The sequence below is a fragment of the Cnephaeus nilssonii genome (assembly GCF_951640355.1).
Source record: "Cnephaeus nilssonii genome assembly, chromosome: 12".
NCBI classification, from domain to species: domain Eukaryota; kingdom Metazoa; phylum Chordata; class Mammalia; order Chiroptera; family Vespertilionidae; genus Cnephaeus; species Cnephaeus nilssonii.
This window is the reverse complement of record NC_137083.1, coordinates 10,288,748-10,301,082: the sequence shown is the minus strand read 5'-3', so window position 1 is coordinate 10,301,082 and position 12,335 is coordinate 10,288,748. Positions and strand designations below refer to the sequence as shown.

General features: G+C 43.8%; 2 protein-coding genes across 6 annotated transcripts in view; one reads left to right on the top strand and one right to left on the bottom strand.

Annotated features, from left to right (window-relative positions):
* Positions 1-1,288, top strand: part of TAX1BP1 (Tax1 binding protein 1) — a 58,511-nt gene extending 57,223 nt beyond the window's left edge. For all 3 annotated transcript variants that reach the window (XM_079785950.1, XM_079785949.1, XM_079785951.1), the window contains exon 18: positions 164-1,288. In XM_079785950.1, coding sequence (XP_079642076.1) covers positions 164-365 — 202 coding nt within the window. In that variant the 3' untranslated portion in view covers positions 366-1,288. The remainder of the gene's footprint in view (positions 1-163) is intronic.
* Positions 1,289-1,405: 117 nt separating this feature from the next.
* Positions 1,406-12,335, bottom strand: part of JAZF1 (JAZF zinc finger 1) — a 300,096-nt gene continuing 289,166 nt past the window's right edge. For all 3 annotated transcript variants that reach the window (XM_079785954.1, XM_079785955.1, XM_079785956.1), the window contains 2 exons: positions 10,524-10,693; positions 1,406-4,591 (listed from right to left, as the gene is read on the bottom strand). In XM_079785954.1, coding sequence (XP_079642080.1) covers positions 4,415-4,591; positions 10,524-10,693 — 347 coding nt within the window. In that variant the 3' untranslated portion in view covers positions 1,406-4,414. The remainder of the gene's footprint in view (positions 4,592-10,523; positions 10,694-12,335) is intronic.

Sequence of the window (12,335 nt, the reverse complement as noted above, 5' to 3'; positions counted from 1 at the left end):
CATTTAGAAGCAGAAGGTTTCTGGAGTAACTGAAGACTTTCAAGGAAAATTGTTTAGTATGAATATCAGCTTAACTAGATAAATGTAGTCTTGTCATATTCTGAAGAATACTGTTGTTAGATATTAGAAATATGTAATTCTTTCATTTTCCTATTTCTTTAAGCTTTGATGTTCACAAGAAGTGTCCCCTCTGTGAATTAATGTTCCCTCCCAACTATGATCAGAGCAAATTTGAAGAACACGTTGAAAGTCACTGGAAGGTGTGCCCAATGTGCAGCGAGCAGTTCCCTCCTGACTATGACCAGCAGGGGTTTGAAAGACATGTGCAGACCCATTTTGATCAGAATGTTTTAAATTTTGATTAGTTACTTTTTGTTATGAGTTAATAATACAGTTTAGCAGTTTAAAAAAATCATCTCAAATAGACCACTAGGAGCCCACAGGTAATCACTTCCGTGCACCCTCTCCCGTACTCTTCTGACCAAGATCTACTTTGAGTTTGGTGTTACTAAGATGGGGGTGAATCTTTGGCTTATCGACAGATATAATTTTAACCTCTTTTAATCTTACCCGCTTAAGAAAAGAAGTTCTTGGGTGTTTGTATTTTCATTTATTCCCCAGTTTGCAAAATTATATGACTAAAGGAAACAAGGATTATTCTAATGTTACTGCATTGGGAAAAAAAAGTATTATAGTTAATTATTTAGCAGAATATTTACAAGTTTCTGTTGACCTTGTTGGTTGAGCATGACTACTAAATATTATGTAATAATAAAAAGCATTTATCATAACAGTCTTGCAAAGTAATTCTTTGAATACAGAAATTTGCATAATGTAGCCCATGAAATGATTTTTTTAAAGCCTCTTAAGAAATGAAGCTCTGTGTAGAATGAGATCACATATGCTTGCAGTATGGCAAATATTCTTTTTATATTTGAAGTATTTGCTTTAGGAATTAAGGGAAGGCATATTTTACTAATTTTGTTACTAAATTTTTTTTAGAATAGCCTGAACAGTTATGTTTAAGCCATCTTAAAGTTATATTTCTATCCAATGGGAAAATGGAACAAGGTATGTTGTACAATTGTTTCATATTATATGATCTACTACATAGTGGTGTTTGTGGCATAAAATCACAGAAAATGTATCCTTTTCCACATTTTCCTAATTAGAGTATAATTTTGAAATAACATTCTCAGTGATTAAAAATGTAATATGTAAATAAGTTGTATTTCTGCCATGTATAGTATTCTCATTAACATTAAAGAGGACACATTTTTGGAGGTGATTTTATTGTCAAATTTATTTGTGATCGTTTTTCATTAAGTCTAACATCTTGAACATCTTTTTTAGTCTGAATTTTTAAAATGTTTTCTGAACTGTATTTCTCTTTTAGTTGGTCATTATTAAGAATTTAAAGTATTGCTTTTTTTTATTCTGCTGCTGAAAATACTCAAGCTTGTCCAAAACAAATTAGCTATTTAAGATGTTAAACCAACACTCAGCGTGGTTGCATTTGGGGTGCTGCATATGAACTGCATCATACATCTGTATTTGTTTCTAGGAGCGGAATTTGTGTGCGCTTCAATAGCTCAGTTGGTAGAGTGGAGGACTGTAGGCTATGTCTAGGAGTAGAATTTGTCTATTGTTGGAATCCTTTAAAAAGGTTTTTTAGTCTAGGGAACCAGATGTTTAGGACTCCATATTTTAGCTTCCTGAAGGTCACATGATAAGCAGAATGTTTCAGAGAAAATGTTCAGTGATAAAGCATTTTTGTTCCATTAGTTAGTAATTATGGGCTATGATGACCTAAAAGCCTTTGAATACTTATTACTACCAACAGTGAAATAAGATTATTCATCTTAGTAGTCTAGAACTTGAGTAGCTTTTTGCCTCAAGCTGGGAAACATCAAAATAGGTTCAATTCCATTGTAGTCTGAGAACATGCTTTGTTCTGAGTGAACATTGTGTATTTTGTTTTTGGATAAAGGATCAGTAGTTCAAAACAATAGTTAATTGTTGAGTTGAATCCTTACTGATTCTCTAACTGCTGCATCTGTGCATTGCTAGAGTGGTATTGCCATCTCAAAGTAAAATAGTGTATTTATTTCTTCATCACTTTTTGCCTCCCATATTTTGATGTGCTGTTGTTAGGCAAATATTAAGCAAAAAAGTAAATTCTACATGCTGAATCCTGGGTGGTGGGGCGGGAGTAAGGAAAGGCAGCCTAAGGTAGAACTAGGCACTGAGGAGGTAGAGTAGTTTCCATGGTAAACTTGATACTGGCTTTTCATGATGGATGCTAGTGAAAATAAAGAGCCATGTTTATTTTGGGTCAGAGACAGTTTATTTAAAATGCGATTTCATTTACATTTATAAGCAGCTTTTCTTGACAGGATTTTGATTCAAGTTGCCTTCAGTTCTAAAACCTCTGTCGCTTTCAAACTTAATGTGCTCTGTCCCAAACAAAACATATGAAAATATAATTTAAAGCACAGTTTTCACAGACACAGTACAATACATTCACTATACACGGTATAACAAAATATTCCCATCCTTATCTTTAGTAATACTGTCACAATGAATAAGCAAGTAGAAGTTGGAATTTGTTTTATAGTTGAAAGAAATGTTAACATGCACAATGACTATTTTATGACTGTTTAGCTGTTGAACTGCTGATCCAGCCTGCGATTTCTTGCACTAGAAAGAGCAAAAGCTAAATAACTGATGGCCTAAAAAAATTTTGGTCAATTATAGGTAAATGTGAAAAAGCCATTCTTATGCACCAACTAATGGCTTTTTCTGTCTGGATCACCCTTTTCAACATACAGAATAGCACTGTATATCAGGACCAAGACCATGCTTCAGAGATCTGAGGAAATTTTTAAAGGGCAGTGTCTTTATAAATACTTAAAAATCCCTCATTATGAGGGATTCACAACTTAAGAATATAGAAGCTTACTCATCTGGCTAACAGAAACATGGGAAGAAAGTTATTTTATAAGCAATGCAAGTTTGCGACTCACCAGTTTTGTGAGCAGTTGGCCACCTCAAAGCAATTTTTATTGCATAATTAGGCAACTGGTAAACTCTTGTTCAAGGAATAGCACTTGGGAGAAAAGAACACTCAAGGCATGATAGTATTGTTGGTGAGAAAAACTTCAGGAATGGTCCAGACGTAGGTTATTCTAATGGGTCATATATTAGTCATTCTTTGACCACCTGCTGCAAGAAAGCACTTAATTCTCAATAAGGCTCAATTTCATTTCGGCAAATTGTTTTATAAAGCTAAACAGACGTTTCCAGTGGAACACAGACATCTACAATGTGATAGGAAAAGTGCCTTTATAGTCTAAAAAACAACGAACATGAAGAGGAGGCAGTAGGGGCCTAAACAAAAATGTTCCCCTTTGAACCATGCTTGGAATTTTCTTATTTGTAACCCACAGGTTTGTTAGGGCAGTGGTTGTAAGAATTGGCAACACATAAAACATTAAATCTGTTGGCAATAGAGAACTACAAAGTGCTTTAAAACTTCACCTAAAGATGAAGATAGAAATAAATTTCACACAAAATTTGTACGTATTTCAAAATGTTTCCTAACAGATTTCAGGGAAACATATTTCACTGAATTGGTATCTTGTTCTGCAAGTATCAATAGACATAAATTGAATCCTTTGCACTCAATAAATGTGTTAAATTAATGAGTGAACTGAACAGACTATTATACAAAAATGCCATTTATAACACAAATAATTGGTAAGTCAGATGGCAAGATTTTCAGCTTTTTAAAGGGCAAAAGGACTTGCAAGATAATATAAAACACAGAAAAGCATACCTTTTATGTATGTTATTTAAATATGAAAATATTTTTAGCATATGTTAAACATTCTTTCTTAATTTATATTTCCATTACCTAAAGTCTTTCTACTCACAAATACTAACTCCATTATGTAAGGCATGATAACCAGTTTGATAATGAAGGTATTATTTTGGTTTTGAACATGGTGAGTTGATGTGTTGAAAAAACCTCAGTCACACTACAAATCTTGGGGGGAAAATAGCAAACCTCTGTGCCAGTCCCTCCTCCCCCAACGGCTATCACTGCAGTACAACTGAACAATATGCAACATGCCCTCAACCATATTTTGTTTTGGGGGAAATGTGCTGAGAACCTAGAGCTTTTTTTTAGCACCTTATATCAAAGTAATGAAAATGGATATGATGATTACATGTGCAAATGTACAAAATCATTAACTCTACAAAGATACATCATTCCAAAATTACAGAAAAAATTTAAAGCATGCATTTACTTCTTTAAAGGGTGGCTGAATGCTTCCCCTGAAAAAAGGTGGCTGTTTTCAAAATCAGCAACTGCTGGTGAGGATTCCTTGGCACAGTTATGACCAGCATGTTATTGCTGCATCTTCCTGATAATCTCAGCCGACACCGGGGGATGGAAATTGATTGTGTGGTGCCGCAGGCCCTGAGCTGTCTTGTAACTCTTACCACAACGACATTTGAATGGTTTGCGGACACGAATCTGTGTTCTGTGACCGTTCTTAGCATGGTACTTTATGCCATTCACATTCTGTGGAGAAGACAGAAATATCACCTATTAGATGGAGGCCTACCATGTCCGTCCAAGTGGGGAAACGTCAGTGTGCTCTCGGATGCAGCTGTGCACCTGGGGTCACCCCCACAGCTACCTCAAGGTGATTCAGACCCACCTCACCCTCAAACGAAAGGACTGACTTCCCCTTGTATATAAAATACTTATTTGAGACTCAGAGGCTATATAGAAGCACAGCTCCCTCTGCATCTTTTTTCCTACTCTGAAGTAAGTTAACAATGGGCAGTTACATAAAAATATCCTCAGGCTGCTCCAAAAAACCCCCAAAACAAACAAACTCAGAAAGGAAGAAAACAGGGAAGTAGCTGGTGACGGGTATAAAATGACAGCTGTGTGCTCGTCCTACCTTACTGGAATTCCTGTCCGTTTTCTACTCTGCGAGAAGTCAGTGTCTCTGCCATGGTGGGAGCGCCATGCTCACAGTAAGTACCACTGAGCAGACTAGTATGTACTGCATTCCAGACCTACAGTCAACTCGAACATCTTCAGATTATGGAAGTCTCAGCACAGAAGAGCCCTAGACTTCAGACTGGCCTGCAGATCTTACATGGCACACAAAATGTCTATATGTGTGCTGCTACTTGGTTTTGCTCGCTTGTTAGCATATTCTATGTAAGAGTCCATGGCTAGGATCACTCTACAGATGTAACAGCTACTATTGTTCATCCCATTAGATGTGAGTAAATGGGCTCAGGGCACTCGAGTCACTGATGGAAGATTTAAGAAGAAAGGGCAGAGGTGATACTAGAGCAAAGTCTTGGGAAATTCCTGTCAGCTGTTGCCAGATTAGGGACTAAGAGGGAAGAGAGAGGACCTGAGACAAAGTTGTTGAGCACAGATCACCGGAGGAGCGGGCTGTTTCTGAATCTAGTCCCACTGCGCCCGGTCCTATGCCCAACCGAAGCACTCCCGCACCGTCTTCTGTCTTCACAAGCGGCCCTTGGTGAGCTCCCAGAGAACGGGACGAACTGCCCGCTGCTGTTTCCTGAGCATCTAGCACAGCCTGGTATTTGAGTGAGTGAACTGGTTGGAATGTGCAATTCCTCTGGCAGGAAGTGAGAGTTGTCATTAAACAGTGGTTAATTCTACTTACATTTCCTTCTTAGAGTTTCACAGTGCTCATTGGTACCTTTAAAAGATTTTGATAGAGAATTCTGCTTGACTTCGTGGAGCCCAGGGGTGCCAAATAGCGACCAGGTGGTGGTGCTCGGAGTCTGAAGGTTGTCCAGTGAGTCGAGTCACAAGGACCCTCTGCCCTGAACACCTACCTGCTCTTGGCCTTCAGCCTTGGCCCTTCTGCATCAATCCCCGTGTGCAGGGCGAGGAAGCACCTCACTAGTCTTGTAAAGGGAGTAAGAGCTCACTGCAGTGGGACAATGGCAGAATCAGACCCATTAAAATCGTTACAAGGGTAGATATGCCGTGTCAGTCCCCTGCTGGCCCAGCCACCCTGCCAGATGCCCAGGCATGTAAGGAAGCCAACTTCCAGCTCTAGCCCCACCTGGTAACTTGCTGCAGCCGCGAGAGACCCAGGCAACCCAGAACCATGGAAGGTGATGGGTTTAAGCTATTTGAAAGAGGAAGAGTTAATAATACAGTTTTATGACCATTAGAGAAAGATCAACTTTCCGAGTAATAGTAACAATGCGTTAGGCAGTCTCCGGGCTCACAAATGCATTTGCCTGCTGCATAGCCTATCTATTAGCTCCAGATATTCACTGAGCACCTTTGAGGGTCCCTTTCTGTGGATGGAGGGTTATTAAAACATCTCATGTCCTTGTTCTCCCAGGGAACTAGTTACAAGAAGGATCTTTAAAAATCCAACCACACCTGTGCCCAGCAGTAACACAGGACCAATAATAAACATTGGGCCAGGAAGCAAAAAGGCATAGCAACGCCCAACAGGATCCGGGCTTACACCCTCTCCATCCCGGCCTGAGTTTTTACAGTAATTAGGTGAGGGAAGCTTTGAAATCAAATTACCAAAGCCAGTCCAACACAAAGCCAGATCAGCGCTCACCAGGACAAACCCAGGTTCTGTGCTCCCAACTGGAATAGGTACATGGTGCATGTCTGGCTGTGAGACTGAGGAAACCCGCCAACTCCATACATCAGCCCTATTAATCTGGAAAAACAAGCTGCACTTTTGGAAACACATGGCCCAAGAACTTAAGACCTATCTTACCACCTTTTTTCTTGCTGTCATTTAAAATTTTCACAAGTGGCCCTAACCGGTTTGGCTCAGTGGATAGAGCATTGGCCTGCGAACTCAAGGGTCCCAGGTTCGATTCCGGTCAAGGGCATGTACCTTGGTTGTGGGCACATCCCCAGTAGGAGGTGTGCAGGAGGCAGCTGATTGATGTTTCTCTCTCATCAATGTTTCTAACTCTCTATCCCTCTCCATAAAAAATCAATAAAATATATTTTAAAAATGTGTACCTTTAAAAGAAATTTTTTTCCACAAGTGTCAAAGGACACCCTTACCACAAATGTTAGTACAAGTTCTAATCAAACTCCAGATTTCCCCATTCTATTCACATACAGAGGTGGGAACTCCCACTTTCTAAGACGTTGGGGGTTTAAAAAGATTCACTTAAGTTTCTAATTGCAGAGACCTTAAGCTGAGTTTGGTCTTTAAAAGTTAAATGACAGGCAACTGAAAAATGAAATGCTTAAATCCTCTGATCTCTGAAGAGAGGAAAGGGAATTTAGCTTCAACAGGCCATGGACAGTCTCCTGCTGATGGCTTGCTGCCTCATTCAATACCCGTGTTTTAGATGAAACTGACACTCAGAGATGGTAACTCCCTGGAATCATGGAGTCACGAAGCTGCGGAATGACAGGACTGCAGTGGGAACCCGGGGGTGCCCGATTCCAGAGTCTGCATTTCCCCCCACAATTCCACACACCTAAGTAAAATGCCAGGTGCTCACTCCTTAGTGCACCCGGATGGTAGGCTTTGGAAAATCTTGGGAGTTGGGAAGGATTGGGACCCGCGGTCTGGAGAGCGCTGCCCGTGGAGTACAGCAGTCTGCCACAGGGCCAGCGTGGGAAGGGAGGGAGGGGCAGGGCAGGGGGTACAGGGCTGTGTGGTGGGCTGGGCAAGGTTGGACCGGCTCATTTCCAGGCCAGGAAAGACCTGCCCGGATGAGGGAACTGGGCCAGACAACAATTTAGAGTCTTTTCTCAAAATTCCACTTAAATCATGAAACCTAAAATCAAGCTTGGCCATCATGTCCTGAACTGTATTTGATCTTTGTTGTCTGTATTGAGGCTGAGTAAGGTATGTGACACGTGCCCTTGATAGAAAAACCTCACTTTCAATTTCCTGCAGCCCTTGATGTTCTACATTAAGGAGAAGGATGAAGTTGCTTGGGGATTTGATGAGGAAGAAAAGTGAAGAAGCAGAAGCTGGGGTCGTGGTGGTGAGTTTGGAATTAGAAGTAAACAGCATATGGAAAGGTTGACAGCTTTAGTCTACGGGTGGGGAGTCAGTCTGGGAAAAGGGCATCCTAGGCAAAGGAATTAACATGGGAAACGTGGAGACTTAGGTGTCCTTCGGGTCCCTATCTCTTGTCCTCCTCAGTGTGAAGCCTGGGAAGTTAACATCTTTTAGTTCTGCATATGCCCATGAAAAGGTGAGAAAAGCTGATCCTGAGTCAGTGCTCAAGACTAACTGCTGGAGAACCCCTGACAATGGGGCAGACAGCAGGCAGACGTGATGTCCGCGGTCAGTCATGCAGTACATAAGGGGAGCGCCGCTGGCCTGCAGCCCTCACTGCCCAGCAGGAAGGCGAAAGGAAGCTTCAGGGAATTGACCCGCTGTCTCTAGCACTTGGTTAGGAGTAGTTACATGGTTGTTCTTGTCCCCTCTAATCTTACTTGACATTCTGGTCCAGAAAAGGAAACTTGTACTTCCTGTAGGGAGCGGCTATAGGGTTAAGCCTCGGACTGACCTGTTGGCAAAGCCACAAACAAGACCCAGCTTAGAGGGCACAGCCCTCTTAGCATAATTAAGCTTGACCTTATGGTTGCCCCCTAGATCCTATCTGGGTAGCTAATGGGCTGTGGGAGGTGCAGTAAGTGCTGCCAAAACAAGTGAAACTCGTAAGAACATTGTAACTGGTGACCACTACCTTGTTTTTCTCCAACTATAAAATAAAGCATCAGCTTGCCGTCTGGCTCTCTCTCTGTGGCCACATCCAGGCACAGGAGATACACCGAGCCCCAGCTTATTCTCTTTGTCTTTTCTTTAATCCTTTGCCGCTCCCCCCCCCCCCCCCCCCCCCCACGGGCTCACCAAACCCTTGGCTGTGCTGGCCCGGCACACTTCCCTTGTGGAACTCAGGACCGTGAATTGCCACCACTGCTGTCGTCTGTCAGGGATGCTGAAGCAGCCCAAGGAGTCCCTCGATTTTCTTTTGGCCTTACATGGAGAAAAAGCACCCCCCAAAGCCCCTATCGGCCCAGACCTGGACAACTACTAGAGGAAATTGTTAGAAACGCTAGAAAAATAAAAGCAGAAGGATCGTGACAAATAGAAATGTCCAAGGGGAAGGGTATAAAAAAAGGAATGAAGCTAGAGATGGGAAAGAGAATGCCTCATCCTCCTGAGCTAGAAGACAGGGTGATAAGCAGCCTCTGGAAAGCAGGCCAGTACAAGGACAGTGTTCACTGGCAAACTCTCCACTTTGAAATAAAAAAAGGGAGAAGCAAAACAAAACCTTTCTGCAATGCAGAGCTGCCTCTGGAAAAAGCTGTCTGACAGTCCCCTGGGGTCTGGCATCCTGTCCTCTCCTGCCTCCTGCCTCCTGCCTCCTGCCTCCTGCGACCTGTTCTGACCTGAGCAGGGCACCCCGGTGGGACTCCCTCCATCCTGTAGTTTCATTTTAGTCAAACACAGCGCATCTGAACTTGCCACAGTGAGGTTTTCACAGTCCACAGAGCAGGTGAAGTCTTGGGCCACTTACCTTGCGATACATTTGTTTCATTCTTTTATCAGCTGGTATAAAAAGTACTGAAATAGATTATTTTTTAATGTTCAGAGACACATACTTAAGAAAGAGCAATGTAAGTGCTTATGCTAGCATACATTTTTAAGCTCAGTCGCTGAGCTCTGGGAAATTAGCATATCAAATGCACCAGATATGTTTCTGATTTTTCTATTTATATCCCAGAGTTGGATTTTAAAGAGCTGCTAACATCTCATGGAAAAGTTTGCATTAAAAAAAAGTGTTCTCAACCAACACTGGCTTGCTGCGGGTGCTTTTCTCGTTTTGTCTCATTGAGGTTTTTAAATAAATGTAGTGCCCAGGCGCCCCATGACACCAGAGTCAGGTCCTCAGAGACCTCTGTGCCAGCTACAGAGAAGAGGCCGCTGAAGCCGAAGCGGGTGGTTTGGTGAGAAAAATACCAAAGCCCCTTTTCTCCTGATCTCCTTTCATGCCCCTGAAAGGGGGGCAGGGAGCAAGAGCTTCTCAGCTGGAAGCTAAATACGCGACAACATTTCCCAAAAGGGCTCTGAGCCAGGCCTTTGAGACTTCAAAGTGGTCTCTGAGCCACCTGGACAGCCCAGCACTGGGGAAGGTGTTTGGCAAATAAACAGGTGACACATTTTGTATTCTGACTGATAGGACATGAATCTGAAGAATATCAAAGGTCTGGTCCTCCTACCAAAAAGCTCTTGGCCTTCAGCTCCACAGCTCAGTGGAGGGGAAAACCCACTGAACACCGGGCGGGCAGGCACGTGTCCAGTGGGGGCGGCACCCAGCGGGCACAGGAGAGGGAAGCTCGGGACTGTCGGCTCTCTTCACCAGGAAGAAGGGGCTGCTGTCTGACACGGGACTTGCCCTCTCCTGTATGGTCAAGCCAGGTGAGGTGGGACCTTTACCTTGTATCTCTTTTTACATCCAGGAACTGGGCAGGCAAAAGGCTTCTCCTCCCCTCCGTTCATGCACATGGAGCTGAGGATGGCCTCGGAGCTGATGGCGCTCTCGGTGGTCCAGGACTCATCGCTGTCCGACTCCTCGTAGTCCACCTCCTCCTCGTCGTACTCGCTGCCTGCAGGGTCACAGAGCAAGGCCTGTTAGGAGCAGTCACCTCCCCGCAGGTGCACTCTGGCCCCAGAGGACAGGAGGAGCCAGGGACCCAGGGGCAGGATGGGCAGCTCCTCCTGCCCTGGGAGAGGGCATTCCAGCACAAGAGCCTGCCAACACATCTGGTCCTGGGACAGGCCTGGTGGGAAGGTCTCTGCGTTCCCATCTAAGGGACCAGGTTAAGGACTTCCCACCAATCCACGTCCAGGAATTCGCTGAGCAGGAGCTTGAACTCGGTTCTGTGGCAGCCCAGGCTGTGATCGCAATGGTGCTGGGAAGCCTTGAAGCCAAAAGCAGTGATCAATGACAATAAACCCCTCCCACCCCAGCACGCGCACACACAAGCTGCGCCTGGCACTGCCCCCTTAGTTTGATGCTTTGTTGGCCTAGTCCAGTGATGGGCAACCTTTTGAGCTTGGTGTGTCAAACTTCGCCAAAAAACTGAGCATAACTCGGGTAGTGTGTCACTTTGAGGAAAAAACATTATTTCGCAAATGTTTCATCCTCAGGAGCAGCAAATGTTTCATCCTCGGCATGCGGCCGCCTCAGCGGCTGCGTGTCATCAGAAATGGCTATGCGTGTCAGTGCTGACACGCGTGTCATAGGTTCGCCATCACTGTCCTAGTCAATGCAGGAATCTGTGGGAGGGGTTACATTTTATAGCACACTTACTAGGTATTGCCTTTAGTGGGGATGAATTTCAGATCTTTTTTTTTTTTTTAATAGGTTATGCTGGAAAGATCATGAGGAAATTTGGAATTAAAGGGGTTTATTCAGAGCTCGGGGACAGAAATGCCTGGAGCTCTGAGGGCAAACTGTCAGGGTCAGAATACAGCTCCAGCTCAGGGAAGACCACCCTTGACCCCAGGGAGCTACCCAACATTCCCTGGGAGGCAGGGAGGGCTGGCCCACCCCAGTCGGATGGCTCAGGCGGGAGCCAGGACTCCCCGTATTGCTGAGGTGAACAGCTCTGCCAGTAGCTGAAGTTAGAGTCTCCTTCACTGACTCCTCCGGACAGGGATGGGGAGCCACTTCACCAGCAGCCCCCTTTTGCTCTTTTCAAATGAGGCCCGAAGCCATTTATTTTGAGCTTTTGCACAAAACAACCCCGAAGGACATAATTCTACAGATCATAAACAGTGTAAAATAATATGTTGACAAGTCCTAATGCATTTACAAGCCCGGTGGAATAAATAGGAATTATAGCACAACATTAATAAGACTTATATGGTAGCAATTACAGTTGTGAAATTCATCCCCCAGGTGTGAGGCTAAATTGCGCCAGGGGCCTGCCTGGGTGCTCCATGGCGCTCTCTGCTACATCAATTATTTCAACACCAGATATTGGCACTTTTATTGGGTTTCATTTTAATAGGCATTAATAGGATTGTTTGAAGAGCCCGTTGAGCCAGGAACAAGGACGCCAGCATCTGAGGCTCACACTTAAAAGGAGGAGCCCCGGAGGCAGGAAGGGCCCTCGGGTTGATTGAGGGCCTCTTACGTTTCACGCACGTTAGACGCCTTATCTCATTTAATCCTCCAGTGACCCTGTGAGGCGGGGATGCCTGTCCCTCGCATACATTTGAGAAAACCGATCCCTGAGAGGC